General features: G+C 31.9%; 1 protein-coding gene across 1 annotated transcript; it reads right to left on the bottom strand.

Moving 5' to 3' along the window:
• Positions 1-385: 385 nt before the first annotated feature.
• LOC143052169 (calpain-5-like) lies at positions 386-21,472 on the bottom strand. The gene is made up of 12 exons (XM_076225126.1): positions 21,344-21,472; positions 20,145-20,432; positions 18,539-18,750; positions 15,329-15,512; positions 14,006-14,175; positions 11,822-11,896; positions 9,696-9,846; positions 8,524-8,646; positions 6,198-6,394; positions 3,457-3,578; positions 2,185-2,345; positions 386-1,489 (listed from the first exon to the last, which is right to left on the bottom strand). Exons 2-12 carry the CDS (start codon positions 20,418-20,420, stop codon positions 1,307-1,309), a joined length of 1,854 nt encoding a protein of 617 aa, XP_076081241.1. The 5' UTR covers positions 20,421-20,432; positions 21,344-21,472; the 3' UTR covers positions 386-1,306.
• Between the last annotated feature and the right edge of the window lie 1,973 nt (positions 21,473-23,445).

Genomic DNA, 23,445 nt, shown 5'->3' with positions numbered 1-23,445 from the left:
TTGAAGAGTGGTCATCCCTTAATGACATAAAGATTAACCAAATCCGGACAAGGAATCAGAGCTTTGGAAGGAAATACATACCTCAATATGAACACCTGTATACCATTTACCATTGACTTACCGACAGTGGTTCTCATTACAGTATTGTTCTATGATAATTTTCGCATTCTTGTTTTATATTTTTGATAGTGTGCTTTGTCTGTATACCTTTTGTTGTTTCTTCGATTCATATGACGTGGATCTGTACTTTTTCATTCCGTTAGTGTGCTATTGTAAAACATTGTTGTATGCTTGTCTTTTGTTTTATTTTAATGTGTTGTTTATGTTGCATGTAAGAGTCATGGATTGGAACATACTTGGGATTAACAGAAATTCTTATAGCCTGTTACTTTGAAATATATTTTAATATTTGCTTGGATTACTTGAAATTACATACGAATGATAAAAAAATATTATTTAGAATTAGTGACAAATAATGTGAAAAATGTTATAAAAAAATAAATATGCCTGCAAATTGTCATTTTAATTTTTTTACTATTAGTTTTAACTAGGTCTTATTAGAATTAATAGGTATTCACCAATGTAACAAATTATATCATAAATTTCAGTTATATATAATTAGTACGTGATTGGAGATAAAAAAAAAAAAAAAAAACACATCATCCACTTAGCATTTAAATGTCGTTTGACTTTGGTCAGCTATTTAAAAATAATGGCAGGAACTCATGGTTATTTGGATTCAATGTTTCTGGCTACTGTTGCATTTTTAATGAAAAAAATATAGTTGCTGGAGAGGTAAAAAAAATCAAAAGCACTAAAGAGTTGGTCGAGAGGTAGCTTATGTTAAAAAAAATAAAAAAGAGAAAATAAAATGATTAAAACAAAGAATTTTGTATATCATCCTTTTTTAAAGGTTGGTCTATTTATCAACACGTTGATCAGTAAGTAAATAAAGATATTGTATATATTTACTGATCAATGCTTATATCATGTATCAATACATTATTCTTAAACCATTGCTTGATTTTGCTATCAATTACAGAATACTTAATTAAAATTAGAGACATTCCTTTTAATTTCTAAACAAATAGTGACTCAAAATCATGAAAAAAACATTACTCAGTATTACCTGAAATTACTTTAAAATTGACTTCAAAATATAATCAACGTGTAGTCAAACTGATCAAAACCGCGTTAATTGCGTACAGAATTAAAGAAAACTTATACATGTTATATATTAGCTGTGAGAAGACTCACATGTTGTATGTCTTGTACATAAAGTTGAAACACTGAATTAAACAAAAGTTTACAAAAATTGTAGATCGTGACTTGATTGAACCAAAACATGAATGTATCCTGGTTTCTGGGTGTATTTCTCTTTCTTTCTTCCAAACACGTCACATTTGACAGATTTGCTCTCTTCACCACCATTATCGGTAACTCTTGCTTGACAACAAAAATCGTCTATTATCTTATTACTATTGAATACCTGAAAGACAATTCAAATATATGTGTTACATACAGTGATGATGGCGTCTTCATATTTTTTTATCTTGCTTTTGAATCTTTTTATGACTAGTGAACTTTTGAACATAGTTGATTGGAATTTTTGAACGAGCCTTCCTTGCAGTACATTCTGGTTTGTATTGATTTCGATTTCTAGTTTTGTCTTATTCGTTTGACAGAGCATATCACACAAGACTTTGGAACGATTAATGTGCTCTTCAAATTGAATTTAAATCTTATACAGCTACTGTGGTCCTATAAATAAGAATACGTGTTCTACTTTTATTCTCTATTCAACGCTATATATTTATTACACATTGATTTCTAACTGCGAGTATGTTTTAAAACAACAGAAATACGTTTAACTGAGAAGCGTAAAGTACAACGTGTGAAACCGAAATGAGGACACTAATTCATGTTTAACACCAGACTTAACGTAAGCACACAATTATGAAATACGTGTAGAGCAGTATATCATTTATTTGATTATATCTTAAAATTAACACCTCTAATTTGATACTCGTAGATTACACACAATCATTGGAATGTTGTTGAAAATATTGGCGTATACCGATTGTTAATACTACTAACTTGACTCTTGTTTCAGGATAATCCTTAATATGTACGCTCGTGAAAATATATTTTGTATTTCAAATATATCAATTACAATTAACATACCTCTATAATTATAGGTTGATTCGGCTTTTTTCGATAAAATGTTACTTTGATAGGTTCAAAGTCTGATTTTGTTTCCCATTCATTTGTGTCGTTCAACTCTAATGGAATTCCTAATACAACCTTTTCACCTTCACACTGTATCACAATTTTTGGAGTAAAATCTGCAATAAAATTTAGGTACAAAATCTTTTTGAAAGAGTAAATGTCTTGATTAAATTCGTTCAATTATTTTATTGACTGAATACGACTACCAAAAAAAGGTAACGTTTTCAAAAGTTTGTAATATAAAACTGAGTAACTGGTAAGATAAATCATTTAGTTTTTCCCGCTATATTTAAAAACTTCAGAAGTAAGGTCGTGGTGAAGTTTCATAGCCTCGTTAAGTTCTGTAAATATTAAAGACTAGTACATACATGTATTTTTATCGAAAAAATTACTTTATCTTAAGTAAAGTCTCTCTAAATAATATACTTTGCCCGTTCTAATTCAAAAAATGCGAATAGTTATCAAAGGTAGCAGGATAATAATTTAGTACGCCAGACGCGCGTTTCGTCTACATAAGAGTCATCAGTGACGCTCATATCAAAATATTTATTAAGCAAAACACGTAAAAAGTTGAAGAGCATTGAGGATCGAAAATCTCAAAATGTTGTGCCTAATATTGCTAAGGTAATCTATGCCTGGGATAAGAAAATCCTTAGTTTTTCGAAAAATTCAAAGTTTTCTAAACAGGAAATTTGTAAAAATGACCACATTATTGATATTCATGTCAACACCGAAGTGTTGACTACTGGGCTGATGATACCCTCAGGGACGAAACATCCATGTATGTGTCTCGGTACTTATACATCTTCGGATTTCAAAGGTTTAGCTTTGAACGTTCCTGATGAAGATAAATCCAGAAAAGCGCTTCGGACGCAAGAAATTATGTAACGTGTTGTTTGTCACTCTAATGACATTAAAATGAATAATGATCAAAAATGCATGTCTATCGGTCAAGTTTTTTTATAGGTAATTTCAACAGCAGTAATACAATGTAGTTAAAAGAGGGGAGTAGCAGGGTTTGCTTTTATAAATCAAGCAGGAAAACTTGTTTTCTCCATTATTAACTTGATCTGGATGTCAACAACTGGTTTTTTTTATTGTGTCAACCACAATATTCCGGCGTATCACTGGAATATAACGTTACGGTTGAATAATTTGGTAATGTGTAACGTTCCTAGAAATAACTTATACTAAATATGTATAACCTTAAATACGTATGCTTCATACCTTTGTCCTTAGACCCTTCTGGTTTTACAATCTTTTCCACACTCAACACGGCAAGCGTTGTAACCATTGCTGGCAAACTTAAACAAGGCCATATAGTCGAAGGCCCTTCTTCAATTAATTCCCTTTGATTTAAAAAAACAAATGCAAAGTTACAAATAATTACATGCCTGTATGTTTTAAGAGAATATGTTTGTTTGTTTAGCTAACTACATGTACAATCGTGCGTCATTAAAAAAATAAACCTTCATATCAAAATAAAATGTTACATTTGTGATGTCATGTGCTTTCACAAAACGTACACTGGTTAATAAAAGAAAACTTTAAACTCTGATATATTTTTGTATTCATGGTCTTATTAGCAAACAAATGCAATTTTAAGAAATGAACGGTGCTTGTGTGATTTTATTAGGGTGTTAAAGTGTTGACGTGTCATGTATTTTTAAAATGAAGCGAATCCGATTTTAATGTACTTAGGTATAGGAAGATGTGGTATGAGTGCCAAAGAGACAATTCTACACCGAAATAACAATTTATAAAAGTAAACCATTATAGGTTAAAGTACGGCCTTCAACATGGAGCCTTGCCTCACACGTTAGTTTATCACTTTTACACATCAACATTATAACGAAAACAAGAATTCATTTCTGACCTTTATAGATAAAAGTGTAGCTTATTGACAAGACATGATAAATATAATAGAGTTTTATAAATGTGAGGTTCTGCCGAGCATTTTCCATGTTTTGTTCTTCATCAATTGGGTATAAAATGAAACTTTTATTGTTTTTGTGATTGATTGTTGTTCGGTTGACGCCCAGTGTCAGATATTTCCATGCTTGACGAAAAAAAACCAATTGATACAATAGGTAGATCATGAAATAGGAAGTCGACTTTGAAGATCGGACGGAAATTCGATCTACTACAGGCAAATAAAGACACATTGGCTTGCGACTAAAATTAAGCTTTCAAAGAGGTCATCTACACTTCTGAAAGAGGTGCTTCAGTAGATTATAATGTTCATGTTGTACGAAGCATTTGACGATTTTATACTTTTTAAAACTCATTTATCTTTTAAATATTCGAAGAAAAAAGGTATATCTATTATACTAAAATAACAAGTCCAATTTGTTAGCCGTCATCGGGGGAAAACGACAAAATCAAAGAATTCAACTTTATATATAGCTAATATAGGAGGACAATGGTGTAGATTAAAATTACACCACTCCAGACCCTTTTGTTTTCCACATAATTAATGTTGCCAATAATTAACAAGTTCCGGGTCGAATCCGATACCGATACCAATACTATAATCACCTGTTACCTATTACCTTATCTGTACGTTCCGCATCTGACAGGCGCACCACCAAACGGTGTATTTAGGATTTTGCTATATACACGGGTCATAATCACAGGGTTGACACTACTAAATTCAATCATTGTCATATTGTTCCCTATTGCAGTAATTTAATCAGTAAGACTTTCTAAGATAACAATACGAATAATAAAAATTTGGACTTAAAATAAGGCGTGTAGGTACAGTTTTCAATTTGTTAGCGGGCATGACGTAAAACAGCGAATCAAAGAATTCAACTTTATTTATAACTAATATAGGACAATGCTGTTGATAAAAAAAATACTCTATTCCAGGACCTTTTGTTTTCCAAATGATTAATATTACCAATAATTGATAAGTTCCAGGTCGATGGGTTCAAACAGAAAGATTTGAAAGCAGAGAAAACTGTGTACCTTATAATCGGCATGACTTATCAGATGACAATACCAATACTAAAATAAGGCTTACCCATAGTAATTTACTTTAATTCAGTCACGGACCCGCGATGTCACGGGTGTGTTCTAGTTATATTTAAGATTAAACATCTTTGTACTTCGGACAAAACTACTGTTTACACATAGAAATCATGTAAATAAAACAGATACATTGTACGGCGAATAGCGGTGAATAGTTGTTTACTAAATAGGGGTGAATAGTTGTTTACTAAATAGCGGTGAATAGTTGTTTACTGAATAGGGGTGAATAGTTGTTTACTGAATAGCGGTGAATAGTTGTTTACTAAATAGCGGTGAATAGTCGGTTACTAAATAGCGATGATTAGTTGTTTACTGAATAGCGGTGAATAGTTGTTTACTGAATATCGGTGAATATTGTTTACTTAATAGCGGTGAATAGTTGTTTACTGAATAGCGGTGAATAGTTGTTAACTGAATAGCGGTGAATAGTTGTTTACTGAATAGAATAGCGGTGAATAGTCGGTTACTAAATAGCGGTGATTACTTGTTTACTGAATAGCGGTGAATAGTTGTTTACTGAATACCGGTGAATAGTGTTAACTTAATAGCGGTGAATAGTTGTTTACTGAATAGCGGTGAACAATTGTTTACTAAATAGCGGCGAATAGTTGTTTACTGAAAACGGTGAATAGTTGTTTACTGAATAGCGGTGAATAGTTGTTTACTAAATAGCGGTGACTAGTTGTTTACTGAATAGCGGTGAATAGTTGTTTACTGGATAGCGGTGAAATGTTGTTTACTGAACAGGGTTATAATAGGTACTTTTTGCTATCATTGTATTGTTGCTTTGCTGATACATATGGTGCTAAACAATGTAGACGGTATCTGATAAAAATTTTAAAATCTTATATTTCTTGATGATTTTTTTTCTCAGAAATGTAAAATACCATTAACCGAAAATCCAATGCAAAATCATTGACTATATTGATAAATACCTTACAAAAGATGTACCATTGGTATATAATCGCAACAAATATGGACCATGTTCTTTCTGATCTTTTGTACATGGTATGATCACATATCTGCCACTAGATAACACTTTTTTTCCAAATATGCTCCGCGTTTTGATCATGTTTGGTGGTTCAATAAGTTTACCCGGGATATGCAATCTGTACAATCTGTTCTCTTCAACCTTGATAACAAAAAACTGGTTGTAATTTCAATGTCTTAATTAATAGAAAATAAATATTTTAGATATTTAAAATGTCATTTGTTTAGGTGTATTTTTCACGAATTTCGCGGTAAGTATATTTTCTATTTTTCAAGGACTAAGGATTTTCTTATCCCAGACATATATTACCTTAGCCGCATATGGCAAAAGTTTTTGGATTTTTTTTACTTTTTTGGCTTTATAACTTTTTTGATCTGAGCGTCACTGATGGGTCTTATGTAGACGAAACGCGCGTATGGCGTATAAAATTATAATTCTGGTACCTTTGATAACTACTCTTTATCAGATAATAACCTCAACTAATTAGACGACTAATTAACGATTGCATAATCCTTGTTTATTGTGTTTCATATAATTGTTAAACTTCTAAAAACTAATTAAATAACCATTTTAAAATTTTTAGTAATTTATCTATGTTTTATAGCTTTTAAATTACCGCGTAATTTAATGGCCGCTTATTAACTAGCTGTACATGTAATTGTACAATATTGTTTTTCTTCCCTAGTAAACAGTCTTATTTTAAATATATCACTTATCGTAAAGGTGAAACAGTGAATTTTACTTAATGATTTAAAATCTAAAAGTTTTCCATTTTGTAACGGTGAATTACTTTTTTACCCATCCTCAAAATCTTCTAGTTTAATCCCTCATTATCTGCATAAGGAAATACCTGTACCAAGTCAGGAATATGACAGCTGCTTTTTTATTCATATGCTGTGTTTATTGTTTTAATTTTGCCATTTGATTAGGGACGTTACGTTTTGAATTATCCTCGGAGTTCACTATTTTTATGTTTTTAGTTTTTAATTTCCAAATTAAATTTTTTTTTGGAGTTTGGAATTATTGTTATTTTACTCTTCATATGATATATATCAATGAAAAAAAAAAAATAAAAATAGAAAACTAATTGTTAATAGATAGTTATCAAAAGTACCAGGATTATAATTTAGTACGCCAGACGCGCGTTTCGTCTACATAAGACTCATCAGTGACGCTCAGTAGAGTCTTACTTTCTTCAAATTCAATTTGCTGATTTTCTTTATGAATTTGGTAATTAATTTTTCTATAACTTTCTGTTATTGTAATTAAAAAATTTGATCAAACTAAAGATCAAACTCTTCCTCGTGTCCAACTTTTGTTAGTTTTACTCTTCTTTTTAAATCAAATAGCGTCTACATATTTTACATTCAAGCTTTCAAATGTTAAAGTTTGAGCGTTTCGTATGACGGTAAATCCAGAACGCACATTATTTGTTTTTATAAACATATATGAAAGATGCTACGGTTTATTACGCCGAACGCAAACGCGTCTATATAATACTCGTCGCGGTGCTAAACACAAACAGTAAAACACTTAGATTAACATAAACTAAGATATGTAACAGTAAGATATGTCTCTAGTTAGTTAATAGTTATCAAAGGTACCAGGATTATTGGTTTGTACGCCAGACGCGCGTTTCGTCTACATAAGACTCATCAGTGACGCTCGTATCAAAATATGTATAAAGCCAAACAAGTACAAAGACACAGATACATTTTATGGCCAATCTGTGATTCTATGACTAAAAAATGGTATGTATGACCTATGAACATTACATGTTCTAATAAACGTTTCCTACGAATATGACCTACCGCATTAGACTATTTACCGAGATTGTAATAATATGAGCAACACGGCGGGTGCCACAAGTGGAGCAGGATCTACTTATCCTTCCGGAGCACCTGAGATCACTCCAAGTTTTTGCAGAGTCTTTAGTTTTCCATGTTGCGTCTTGTGTATTATTTGTCTGTTTATCTTTGTCTGTTTTAGGTATGGCGTTGACAGCTTTTTTTTTATTTATGGGTTTGACTGTCCCTCTGGTATCATTCAACCTTCTTTTACACATGTTTACCAAAAATTAAATAAGTTCTCACATCAAACAGGACGATTCGTATGTACTAGATATCGTGAAGAGAACTCAGATTTCTCTGATAATCTAACAAGTTTGTCTGTGCCATATATTTTCTAAATTAAACCTAAGTGTAGTAGTTTAAAATTATTTTCGGAAAGGAGCAAGAATGCAAACAAAAATAGACTAAAATATTATATACCTTCATAATCGAATATCCAATTGTATTTAAAGTTCTTTCTGTATGTGATTCGCTCGGTTTGATATCATGCTGCTCCAAAGACACAACGAGTTCATCTTCGTCTTGTTGTATTTCAATAATAAACTACAAAGTGTGAATGTTTAAACAATACAGACGTTCAATTGAAAGGTGTGAAAAATATAAGCTTGCCTTTCAAAGGGATACTATTTTTTATTCAAAATAAACAGAGACTAGGTATACATGTAACATAAATTCGAAATCATATTTATTCTAATGGTTTTAATATTTTCTAGTCATCTTATTGTCGGCATATGTGGTGTGTAAACTTATCCGTAAAATTGCATTTTTTTCCTTCAAAATCATAAGTTTTTTATTCACTGCGAAAGAAAATGTTTCCTTTCGAATTATAATATCAATTGTCAATTGGTTTTGTTGTTTTCTTGATTTGTTGTTATTTTGTTTATTGATTAATCGTTAATCAGACCCGGTTTTTTCACATTAGAATAGTTATTTTAGTTTCTTGTGTACAATTTGGAAATTAGTATGGCGTTCATTATCACTGGACTAGTATATATTTGTTTAGGGGCCAGCTGAAGGACGCCTCCGGGTGCGGGAATTTCTCGCTACATTGAAGACCTGTTGGTGACCCTCTGCTGTTGTTTTTTATTTGGGCGGGTTGTTGTCTCTTTGACACATTCCCCATTTCCATTCTCAATTTTACATTTTTACATGGCGGGACTTTTATATTTATGTATACAGTATGAGTATTTTGCATTGTTGAGGACTGCAGAACAGGATATAGTCATTAACATCATGATGAGTGATTTCGATGGAAATTTCTCTGATTATCAAATCTACACACGTCTTTTCATTTCGATAAAAAGTAGATGCAGAGAAAAACGTTAAACCGTGTTTTCTCTTATAGTCAGAAAAACCTATTGCTTTTGTTTTGTGAAAAATATCAGCCTCTTTGTATGTTCCATAATCAATAGTTCGTAACGATTTTAAATGTTCTGCGACTTTATCTTGACCACCCCGGATGTGATTTACAATTCCAGGCTATTTGTTCTAGCAAAGAATCAACACAAACGAGGTATGGTAGCAATAGCTCATTCTCGTCTTTTTTTTTATCAAATGTGATAATGAAAAACATTATATACAGTTACACGTACCTGTCGGTTGCTCAAGAATGACTGCGTTTTATAGTCACAACCACCTGAACGACCTGTCCACTCAGAATGCAGTATAAATTCGTTCGATGGCTTCACAATATGGCATATGTCAACATTTGTTAAATGGTTTAAAAAATCATCAAATGTCATCCTGTTAACAAATAACTATCTTTTAAATGAATATAAAAATAGCATAAATACCTCGAAATTAAGCAAAATTGATAACTACAATAAATAACATGGTTTTATAAGATAGTGGCCCATAACGTCGTTTGTCCAAAGTCCATACATTTAATGTTATACGTTATACTGATAAGGAGATAAATTTTTCTTCCAACACTAGTGAACTGATTTTGATTTGAAAAGGTGCTCATGCTATCTACGCATCACCCTTTAAACAAATTAGCACTGAGTCAAACTTTACCATCGAAGATAGAAAATTCAAAAGTCTTAACATTAAATCATTTTGTCATTTCAATCAATTTTTAATCAATGTTCAAAATTATTCACTTCGAACGATTTCGTTCGCGTGAAATCAATTAAAATATGTTTAGTATGTTCACACTGTTCAGTGTTTGCCATTTATCAGTATAAATCAACAAAATACTGAATTGTGTTGCAAGCTACTGTAATTCCAAGACAGATATTTCATACACACAGTCCTTTCTCCCTGAGCTTTACACAAAACCAAATACTTTAACAAAAAAGATAAAATGACTGACAATTGACATCTTAATGTAACTTAACTTATCGACAGCACTTTACCGATGTTCATGTTTCATGTGCGTCGATTAGAAAGAGAAAAATCTAACTACAGACTGAAATTAAGATTATCGTATATACTTCGAAAGAAGAAAAAGCGCACTCAGTCAAAACTTTACAATCGAGGACAGTACACAATCGGTAGTAATACAAAGCAAACGACTATACTGATATTTGAAGATTGAAGACTGTAAACACATGTCGCCAGTGAGTCGACACAACGACACAACGAATGAAATAACAGTCATAGGATTAGAAAGTTTATGGATGCCAATTGCGGAGCATATCTGCTTACTTGTGCACCATTATATATAACCTCAAGTTTTTGTTGTAGCATTCGAGTTTGCTAAGTCCTTATTTGTTAATGGTGTGTTTTAAGTACTTAATATTTTCTTTTCGTGGTTTTTTGTTGTTTGTAATCTGATTGTCAGTTTATTTCCGACTTATGGGTATATGTATCCCTTTGTATCTTTCACCTCACATTTGATCTATACAGTTATTGACACCGTTTATGCAAAATTATCTTTCTTTTGTTAAAGACGTACAAACAGTTGCAGTCTCGATGTCGATTTTATAATTTTATGATTACGTTAACATTTACATTAACGTATACCTTTAATCTCCTTTTGTTCAGGTTGAGCACCGATCGACTTTTGTCAAGCTTTACAATGTTCAACGAGAAGTATAGTCGGTCAATTTTTTCTACTACGAATTCAATTCCAGTAAATGGTCGATTCAAAAGACCTGCCAAAATCTAAGCGTCTTAGTACATGTACACGATAATATATATAGCGTTGTCCTCAAGAAAGATAATGCAAACATGGATTATTTACAGGCGCTAGCCGATGTTTAGAACTCGCAGATAGATTAAAGAAAGAAACAAAGATTTCTACAAAAACTGCACCAATCGCAAGAATTTCTAAAAGAGCTATACCAGTTGCATCAAAAGGGTAAACATGCATAATCCGCCATTTGAATCGAAATGTCACAATCTGAAATAGGACGAACTTGGAAACATACATATCTGACAACTTTACTAGTATATAAAGATATAAGAGCATGAACGCACTTTGCTACAATGTAGAGAAACTAACAAAATGTATCGGTTAACCGATTCGTGATGGTGACAGTAAAACCAATTTAGCGTCGCCTGAAGTCGTTGACCCCCTAGCTCTGTTGTAGCATTTTAGAAGGGAATTTTTAACAGCAAACGCACTGTTAACAAAGCCCGTTATTGACAAATATTTTCATTACATTTTAAGCATGTAGTATTTTTATCAAATATTTCCTTTTCGGTTTTTGTTAAGCTCATTTGTTTTAGAAAATCATAAACCATTATTTTTACATAACATTTATATTCCTACCAAAATTCTCCTTTGTCTTTTGAAATGGGCAGTTCAGCTTCTAGTATTGGACCCATTTTTTGCCATTCACTCGATCTGAAAAAAAATAAATAAGAGTAATATTATTTCTATTCGTTTGATTTATTCGTCTGAATACTAGTAATTCTTTTTCAAAACATACTATAACAGTATACCGCCGATGTTCTTCAGCATTAACTGTATTTTAAAGAACCATAACTATTGACCAACTATCAAACATCTGAAGTGTTGTATATTTTGTTTTAAACAGCATTAAGGTGGTACCCGACACTTTCACTAAAATTAATTTAGCTCGTTTAATTTTCATAAAATTTTGTCAAAGTAAACTTGAACAAAAATATAAAAAATTTAAAATTTTTGAACCAACCGTTTTGCCAGAAAAATTACACTGGTTATATAGCAATTTGACAAACACCAATTTTGATCATTGAGAAGCTTGATATTCCTTTTATAACACAACGTAATTAAAACGTTTAGCTGACTTTACAGAGTTATCTCCCTGTAGTGTTAGGTACCACCTTAATAACAGCCAAGAAAATGACAATTGCAAGATTTTTTGCAAAATCTAAACCAAACGAAAAAAAAAATAGTCCGGAGCAACTAGAAGGGAAGGTTTGATTTTACTGTTTTAATGTCATGGTCACGTGGTCATGGTAAACACACAAGTGGAAAGATCAATTTAAATGGAGATTTAAAAGGCAATACAATTAAATTATTGTATAATGTGAGGTTTATTCAATTTTATGACAACACATGAAGGCTCAACACCTTAGAATTTGTGCAACGCAATGACAAGAAGTTTCTACTGATAAAATATACAAGATATACAGGTTAATTGAAGAAACAATAGTGTGATATTTGTTGTTAAAAAGATCAAAATAAATGATATATAAATACTAAACAATAGTTGCTTTTTCCGTCCGAATTTGTCATGTTTTCTATATATGAACTAGACAACAAACCATTAAACAAAAAACTATCAAACTGTTTTTTAATTATTTCTTTTGGCTGTACTTATTGTAAAATACTGACTGACTTTAACAATGCAACACTCATTTTGTTGATTTTTTTTATCAAATCATGTTTGATTCTCTTACAACTACTAGTCATGCTAACCATGCTTTTTTCTCTTTAGACAAAATCAACATTTGACTTACCTGTGTTTATTAATCATACCGCGATTTTTGAAGCCGTACGAATATCTTTATGCCAAATTTGGAACCCATACAAGACTTTCTCAATTTATTTTGCTTCGTGAAACAATTCTTTTAATCCTTGGTCACACATAAATCAGTTAATAATGTTGCATCTCCATATTGCCAAGACTGAGGAGTAAAACACCGAATCAGCCCACTAGAATACTGCAAACAGGAAAACGTGAACGTGCTGCAAACATACAGTTTGACTTCAGAAACTCGTTTTACTGTCCTTTCGACAACGATACATAGACGGGATTTGTTGCTGACCATCAATGACCATAAAGTGACAATGCAACGTCCATAGAATTTGATTACGCAACGTTATTTGCGCGATATGTTTACGGCCACAACGTCAACTGCTAATCAAATTACTGAATGCCATTGCGCAAAGATTCATGCAATAAATGTTTCCCATAAACTGTACTACCAACGAATCGGCTGAAGAAAAACATTAAAACGGAACCCAAAACATTTCAAACAGAATTGGTTGACCTTTCTGACAATCGTTTTGGAGTTTGTTACAGTCAGTTATTGCTTTTGACGGTGACACATTAATTCAAAAGTTAAAAAGTATAATCTAGTGTTGCGTTTCTAAAGTCGGTCAGTATACTTATGTTTTGTTAATTCATGTAATCTATTCAGTATTTTTTTATTTGATACCATAGGAAAATCCCGAATACCTACATTACACAATCCAAAAGACTACACTGAAACATGCAGGGTCTGCTAATATGTTAGACGTGTGTAAGGTTAACTTCTTAACCCAGCAGGTGTTCTATAAATTCCTTGTACGTAACATGGTAAACATTGCACGACAACTATACTTTATCATTATAACATCATAAGTATAAGGATTTGAGTTAGATCAGGGTATGGTTTTTATCTAGAGAACATAAAAAAAAATTCAATCGAGATGTGAATATGATGTGTTAATAAAACTAAAAGAATGAACATTATAAAATCATACGTTTCGGACCATGGACCATTCCATTCCATTTTGCCCCACGGATTAGCCAGTTTAATCATCAATAGTTTAGTATTCCCTTGTAATATTTCTTTCACTGCAGTAATGCTGTAGCCATGCCCGAGAACGAAGCCTTGTGGTAATTCTTTTCCACGCTTGTCGCCCGGTTTGACCTGAAAAATAGAAATGAAATGATATTTATATAAACAAATACTACCAGTAAATACTACTTTGGGAATTGTGTCACTGTTTTGAAGGTTAAAATGTTTTTACTTATAGATAATCTTTTATTAGAGAGCTTTGTTGTTGTTTATTTTTTCTAAAAATGCCACGGTTTTGAATGCAAATATTTGTATCATATATAACAGGAATAGAATAATACACGTCAGGCGCGAGTTGTGTCTACAAAAACACTTATTAGTGGCGCTCAAATCAAACTGTTTAAAAAAAAAAAGCCAAATAAAAAACGAATGGAATTTGTGTATTTCATTATTCATAACTTTAGTTTTTAAATCTACAACTTTTTTTTGGACATATAATCCAATTTTCATAATGTTTCAACAATCGATAAAAAAGGGACGAAAAATACCAGAGGGACAGTCAAACTCATAAATCTAAAACAAACTGACAACGCCATGGCTAAAAATGAAAAGACAAACAGACAAACAATAGTACACATGACACACCATCGAAAACTAAAGAATAAACAACACGAACCCCACCAGAAACTAGGGGTGATTTCAGGTGCTCCGGAAGGGTAAACAGATCCTGCTCCACATATGGCACCCGTAGTGTTGCTTATGTGATAACAAATCCGGTAAATAGTCTAATTTGGTGGGTCACATTCCTGAAAGGGAAGGGGATGGTAGTTGAGACGTAAGGAACATATCCGATATCATTTGTGAAACGTTTATTCCATAACGGTCAACCAATTCGTGATGGCGTCCGTAAAATTTACGAAGCGATGATTTCAACTTCATCATTTGGAACTCTTGGTTTAATAGCTTTCTTGTGAGCAGCCACCCTCTATCAAGAAAATCATGATAGGAAATGAAAGCACGGGAATTCGTATCAATTGGGAGATAAATACACCGTATGCAGGTGCTGCTGGAATGTTGCGACTTAGAAATGGAAAGTTTTTTAATTGGAAAGCTAAAATTATCTCTTTTGTCGTAGAGTTTTGTTTTCATCCGACTCTCACTGTCAATTTCTATGATATGTAAATCAAGATATGAGGCCGACTAAACTGTGTCTGTTGTATCCTTCATCTCTAGCTAGATAAACTACTGTTTTCTAAATAAATATGTATATATATATTATTTTTACCTGAATATAGCAAATTATAAGTGCTTCATTTTCGCAGTCTTCTTTCAGTTTTCCAAACAATACCTTTCGTGTTTTTTCGTCTTTAATAATGATCAGATTGATTCTCTCAGCTACCCCACCTGTAAAGTCAACCAGGGTGTCTATTGCTTCTCCGTTTGTTAGCGACTCGTAGTCTCCATAAAGTCTGTTAAAATTTAAATTAATACATTTTTACCCAGGGTAACATTCCATGTCAACTCAAAAGAAAGGATTACTTGGCTTTTGATATTCTCGAAGACGAAACTTCACCCAACAGCGAAGTTGATGTAAGCTTTCAGATTGCCTAGTTTAACTTCTTTTTTTTTTTTGTTTACTCTTTGATTTCCTAATTATTGCATTTATTCAGCTTATTGCTACGTTCCTTATATTTCGTCCAACAGCTTGAACAAGATTTTTTTTTTTGCTTGCAGTGTTTATATAATATTATCCTAAATTGAACCAATAGTTGTTGTTTTGTGCAGTTCACTTTACCTGCTGTTTAAGTATTATAAATTTTACCTCCTCGATTGTCTACTTTGAGCATTGTCATGTTAATTACGACCAGGGATGGGATTGACAACTCAAAATTAAAATCGACTTTGTTTATTCAATGTAATTGATTGCAATAAATGAAGAATAAAGCATGACTTTAAGGTAGCACAATACAAAGATTTGTTCACTCCCAATCAGACAACTTTAAACTGATGTAACTCATTTCATCCTTCTTTATATTTTATAAATGAGGTATCAAAAGAAAGAGAAAGATCAATCTTTTAAATTGTGATAATTTCATTATGACATAATTATTACATAATTAATTGTTATGTAATTAGTTGCTATATTGTGATGTCCACACTTGAATGAATTTAGCGTCTTTGTTCTTCATAGCATCCCAAAATAATTTATAGATTCCTGTACAACACAGCTTGACCTCCAAAACTGTGTCTCAGATTTCCAAAAACATCAATAGAACAAATTTTATACCCAATTGAATTTAGTGATCTCTTATGAATTGATGTTGCAAACTGCATTGAAGATTTATGAGAGAATGAAATACAATAAGAAAAACCTGAGACACAGTTTTGGCGGTCAAACTGTGTTGTGCACGAATCTATAAAAATATTTTGGGATGCTATGAATAACAAAGATGCTAATTTCATTCAAGTATGGACATCACAATATAGCAAATAATTACATAGCAATCAAATATGTAATAATTATGTCATAATGAAATTACCACAATTTGAAAGAATAATCCTTCTTCTTTCTTTTGGTACCTCATTTATAAAATTTAAAGAAGGATGAGTGGAATTACATCAGTTTAAAGATGTCTGATTGGGGATGAACAATCTTTGTATTGCGCTACCTTAACACTCATCCGTTATTAATATAATATATCATATACATACATGTATTGATTGATTGGTGTATAACGCCACTTTCGGCAGCAGGAAAACTAACAATTCTAGAAGGTTAAGATTAGAGTGCGTGATTCGTTTTCACAACATCAGTGTTGACAGGATAGTGATATAGTGGCAACCGACTCCTTCGAGTATAGAAGGATACTACCGAACGCCAATGTATTAATTTATAAAGTTGATCTAATGTGAAAGTAGTTTATGATCAATTATTTAGCAATGAAAACAGTTATGTCGTCATTTAAAGTAAATTTCCTCACGTGTTTTAAAGAATTAAAAAAATATATAGGGATGCCAACTCGGTCAGCAGTTATTCATCGAGAACTCTTTGGTTTTAAAACGCAAAATGTGATGACTCCTTCGGAATTTATTTACGCCGTAGAAACATAATAACACGTTTTAAATAATGTGAGGATCCTTGTATAATTGGTCTTGAACCCTCTACACTAGTATGCTGTACTATGTGAAGGTCACATATATTAAATACTCCCAATTAATCACCAATTTACACACTGTGCTAATTTTAAAAGATAAAAGACCACTATTATAACCAATTCTATAAATAAATATTCTTTTGAATATAAATTATTACAACGTCAGACCACACCAAACAACAGAAGCAATTTGAAACAATAAAGACAAAATATTTATAAAGAAGTCAGGATTGGAATGCATAAATGATTTAACCATTTGTTGTTGCTCACCAGAGTGCAATACATTTGTTTAGAAATATTATATATTTTATTATATCAGGGGCAGTCAGTTTTAGTACCTAAATACATGTAACTAACAGTCCTGCATACGTAAAAATGTTGCCTCACGGTACCTTTTCAGCGGGTTAAGTTATTGCATCATGATTCAAAAGTGATTACCAAGGTATGCTAATATGTAACCTATATCGTTGTCTCGGGACTTAACTAGTTTTTCCCATCTGGTACATTTGAGGCCTTCTTATTGACAATTTAACAAAAATAAGTACTGTATTTTAAGTATGAGTTGTTAAATGTTGCGTGGGACGATCACAAAAAAAGGTTTTTATGAAGACAAAAACACTGTCCTAACACATGTAACAGAAACAGTTGTTTTGTGGACACTCATTAACTGACGAAGAGTGCATTCGGGTCAAAAATAAGTGTTTGCATCACCATTAAAAAATTATCGTGCCAAACGGTATTTTTTACTTGCATGCGCACCATACTGTCCTTTCACATATACATGTACAATGTATATGACATAAATATGCATGTACCTTAGCAAACCTCATTGGCATAAAACCCCGATTGCAAACCCATAATTTCACATTGTCCAAATATAGAATGTAGCTTACCCCCCACTTCGTTACAATTTTGAAGTTGTGCTAGCTATTTACTCAGTTTTAAGCCACAGTTGTCTTTGGCAAATTCATGTTCAAAGTCATGAATGTGGCATAAGTATTTATATTCACTTATTCGGTTGATTAATAGCAATTGATTGTGTACGCTTTTATTAACTTTGCTTATTTTGATGCATGTATTATGAAATATTGCACCATATTCTTGTTAACCATTTAAATATATTTTTTTACATAAATAAGGCCGTTAGTTTTCTCGTTTGAATTGTTTTACATTGTCTTATCGGGGCCTTTTATAGCTGACTATGCTGTTTGGGCTTTGCTCATTGTTGAAGGCCGTACGGTGACCTATAGTTGTTAATGTCTGTATCATTTTGGTCTTTTGTGGATAGTTGTCTCATTGGCAATCATACCACATCTTCTTTTTTATATCTTATTACGTACTTAGCATATGCTTTTTCTAACAATCCACACCAGAATATTTCACGAGTTCGTGAATGGCAGAACAATAGCTTGTCATCTTTCGTTGGAAGCTTGTCATCGACTACAATGGAAACAGTTTCTCCAAATCTCCAAAACCAGAACTGAAACACTCCTGCATAATCTTGTTTCTCCATGACGCCTTTCCATTCTTGTTTCTTGATGTTTGGAATAATCTAGAATACATCAATGTAAGTAATTGATTAAAAATAATTTTAAAAACAGGACTATGACCGTATAGCATAGTATATTATTCATATTTTCTTTTAAGGAATACCTTGTCAGTTGATTTGTACGGAAGCCCTGGAGTGCCACGCAAAAAAATAATTACAACTTGTGCGCGCAAGTTGTAACTATTTTTTTTGCGTGGCACTCCAGGGCTTCCATAGATTTGTCAATGGAGCAAAGAACATTCTGTTATTTTAATACTTTGTGGTTGTGACAAAACAGTGGATTACAGTTACCCTTGCATGTTGATGTGTATTTAAAATACATTTAACACATTCCATCGTCATAGTTCAATATGACCTGAAAAGTTTCAGAGCCATAACTGTAACATGCATATCTTATTTTTACTGTTAAATAGGTCTTCTCACTATCTTCGCATTTCTCTTGGTTAGTTCAAAGATCTTATTTCATTTTAGACAAATCATCACATAATACGATTCACAAAAAAACAAAAACAAATATCGGGAATTTTTTTCTCTTTGTTATTAACTCGTTGCTGAAGGGTTAGAATTAATGGCTTTTTCATAAAGCGCATCTTCCAAAAGTTTTGATAGGCTTTCGCTTAGGCTTAGCTCATGGTTGAAGGCCGTACGGTGACCTATAATTGTTAATGTCTGTGTCATTTTGGTCTCTTGTGGACAGTTGTCTCATTGGCAATCATACCACATCTTTTTTTTATATATAGAGGTGTTTACATGGAAAAATAAAGAACAAAGGGTAACAAGAAAAAAAAGAATAGCGAATAATTTGGTGTTGAAATTTAGGGATATAGAAATTTAACCAAAACACTTACAAATGGCCTGTGCTCAATATATGATTATGAATGTTCTCTATATTATATATTTCAGACATGAGTATAAAATGAATAAAAATTTCAAAATAATACTAAAAGTTCATTATGTGCTTTAAAATAAACAGGTATGTAAACATTTGTCAATGTTTCTAAAAATCATGTTTCATTTGACTTTCATTAAGCTTTTGTTCTGTTTTTTTATTGAATTCCTTTTTAGTTGTTGCACAGTACGTCAGTGACATATTATTTTAAAATACGACAAATAAATATAAGATGCATAGTATGTCTACTGTTCTAGTCGACAGTTAAGTGAAAGAGGTCAATACAGATTGTGTTTTTGTTCTATTGATTACTGTAAACCAACTTATTTTCTCGAATACTTTATTCCGCGTTAAGCCCATACTAGCCAATTTCGCGATTTTCAAATTGGCTTGATGAAGTTAAAATAAGGAAGATCAAAGTTTAACATATTCGCGGCGATTTACGTTCACGTTATTTTAATCGCGAAATTCGCAAAAGTAAGTTGGTTGAAAGTATTCTTCATCACACCTGTTCCATCCTTTCCCTGTCAGATATCAGTGTACCAATAGCTGTCACAAACCACATGTTTCCTAATTCTCCTTCGTGTAGATCATAAGGACTAAAATCTTCTATTAGATGTGGAGATCTGCATAATACGCCTGGCCTCTTCCATTCAATATCATCGTCGATTTTGCTATGAAATATTGATTTATTATTTGCTGGGAATTCAGGATCGTTAAAAGTTTCTCCTTTCTTTAAACAAGATTTTTTAATGGACTCATAATCTTGTTTCTTGGCCATCATTAAATTAAACACCTGTAAAAAATTAACACCCTTAATTAACTTGCAGAAATAGCTATCTCGATATGATTTTTTGGTTTATATCAATGAATGAACTTCAATATTTAATGAGTGTATCATGTTTATAGAATATAGAAATAAAGATCAGTTAAATAAATTAAGGTGAACAATATATATAAGATGATTACAGATTAAGGATTGTCAAATTTTAAAGAAAAAACAAAGCAGGATAAAAAAAGCATAAATAAGCAAACACATGGGTGACTATACTAGTAGTCTAAAAAAATGAGATAAACACATCCAATAAAGAACTCTTCATCCAGATTCACATGATTTAGAACAAAACCTTATTAGTATCGGGCAACTGCTACCGGTGATGTTTGTTATTTGGAATGCAGTTGGGATGAGGTCTAACTTCTCATAAAATGTCACAACTTTTCTAAAGCAGCCCCTATCTATGATTAGTTTATTGCTGGTGGAGTTTTAATTCTCGGAGGTTTTCACCAGCCCAGCAGTCAAAATTTAATCCTGGCATCAATGATAAGTTTATTAGACATATTAAATCCAACTTTGTTTTAAGAGTTGAAACATTAGTTTCCTTATTATTTCTAGTCTTATAGCCAACAAATTTTAGCAAGGTTTGTAACAAACTATGCCAATACCGGAATATTGACTACCCAGTTTTTATTGGGACTAATAGTCCACCAGCAGAGGTATTAATCAATAAATATTTTGTTCTTTGTCAGTTTAAAAATTGTAATACAAGATTTAAAAAACAGTATACAACCCCTTCCATGTCCATTCTCAAAACTCTACTTTTTTAGACCAATCAAATTACTGAAAGTTGCCTTCTAAACCAATGAAATCACTAATCATTCCCTTTTAATCTAATGAAATATAATTAGCCACCGGTAAATTAAATTTACCTGAAGTAAGGACCATATATCTCCAAAACATGAAATAAATCTATGTATGTATAAGATCCACAGGCGGTAGTCGATTTGAATCCGCAAAAAAAAAGATAACCCTTTAAATAGTCGGATATTACCAGTGTATTTACGATGATTAATTCTCTTATCACCAGTTGTTCTTGTGAATCATGTTAATATGAACAAAGGATTCATTAATTACGACTTAATAATACCCATTTAAATGTTCAATACATCCGTTGATTACGAAATACATCAAAATGAGTTTAAAAAATACCATGACAACTTCGAAACTTCTACATAGGGAATAAAAGTGTATTGACTGACATAATAACAGATTGAATACAATATCAGAATGAGGCTTAAAATCTGGGCACAGGCATGTCGAATCCTTATGCATGGTTATCATGTCCATTAGTACATTACCATTGCCTCTATTCAGCAATTTAAAAAAAATGTTATTCCTATTTTAGGTTAAGTATTCTTTCCTATAATGTTTTTAGCATTGCTTTCACAATTTCAATATAGAAATGGCAAATAACTTAGCTTATTTAAATATGTTCGCTTCAAAGTTTGTAATATAAAAAATTATTCGGATGAACTAGTGTAGTGATTTCAATATTTATAGATTATCGTTCATCATCTTAACGGGATTGGTTTTCTCGCTTGAGCCGGCACGTCAAAAGCGAGAAAAGCAATCGAGTTGAGAAGACCAAAGATAATCTGTTTATCGCTATTTTACCTATGACCAGTTGGAAAGCAAGTCCTTGGAAACGTCCGTTGTCGTCAAGCTTTATCAGCAACAATAGCAGGGGGAATTAATTAGGTGGCGCTACAGTCGTCCGTAACGTCAAAAAGTCCGCCAAATCAATCGGCTAAAAGATTGACGTTTAAAGTATTTTTTGCAACTTGTCATGCTTTTATTACAATTACATTTAAAAATTTGTAGGTTTTGTGACCAATATAATTTCTTTACGACATACAAACATTACAAAAAATAGCTTGTTATTGCTATTCCTTTATCCTGTCCGTTCTAAAAAAAAATAGCCAACTTTTTTGTTCGCCAAAAAAATCGATTTTTCCTAATTTGACGTTTGCGTATCCAAATACAGAAAAGAACGGTTATAATCTTAAATGAAACCGGGAAACCTATTTTAAATTTATACACTATTTTCAAGCCATCATTTTTTACTTTTATACATCAATTAATTATTTTAGTGACCACCAGCCATGTCAATTTTTATCTGGTTTTAGCTACGTTTCTACTTCAAAAACGTGAAGTTTAGCTTCTTTTCATTGTAGAATCATTGTACCTGTTTCAAAGTGCTCTAAAATACTGATTTTATTAAAGACATGAATGAAATTTTGATTAAAAATTCCATACGATACTTGTATTTTAAAGTAACTAAAACCCCTTTTGATCCCCTACACAAATTGACGGTGACATTGTTTTCTTTTTTCAACATACGTCATCAACGTCATGTAACGTTAATAACAAAATATGTGTCAGGGTCATGTGCATAGTAAAACTTTACACATTGGAAAAGTGAAACAACAAACAAAGATCTTCTTTATTGCGTTTAAAGCTAAACATTTTGGAAAATTCTGACAGGTCTGACAAATTATTGATAGCCTACTGTATGGATGGACAAAAGCACAAAAATAGCAATAGAAAATGCATTGCAAAGAAAATTCTGTAGGAAAAAAAACATATGAAAAAAGAAAAAGAAGGTCAGTTAATAAAATCTTGCTTATATTACTAGTATTATCTCTTTACTTAGTATAAGCTATATTTCCATTCTCAATTTTATAGTAATAAGAGCAAAAACTAGCTTATCAAGCCAAGTCAGCCAAACAAGAAGTTTATTCATAGAGATGTGTTCTTACAAAATTGAATTTATTCAAATGGCAAATTCTTGTCTTTAAGCATCTTTGATCATTATTGAAGTAAAATGCACAAAATTTGTCCCACCAGTTTCATTTCATTTCCTATTACTAGTATTCAGGTAAAGTATATACAATACTTTGTTTATAAATATGTAATTATTTAAAGAAGCTGATACAGCAACCTGTTCAAGAGAAGAAGCCCCATTTTTTCA

Source organism: Mytilus galloprovincialis, chromosome 11 (genome assembly GCF_965363235.1).
Source record: "Mytilus galloprovincialis chromosome 11, xbMytGall1.hap1.1, whole genome shotgun sequence".
Lineage (NCBI taxonomy): Eukaryota > Metazoa > Mollusca > Bivalvia > Mytilida > Mytilidae > Mytilus > Mytilus galloprovincialis.
This window is presented reverse-complemented; position numbering and strand designations above follow the sequence as displayed.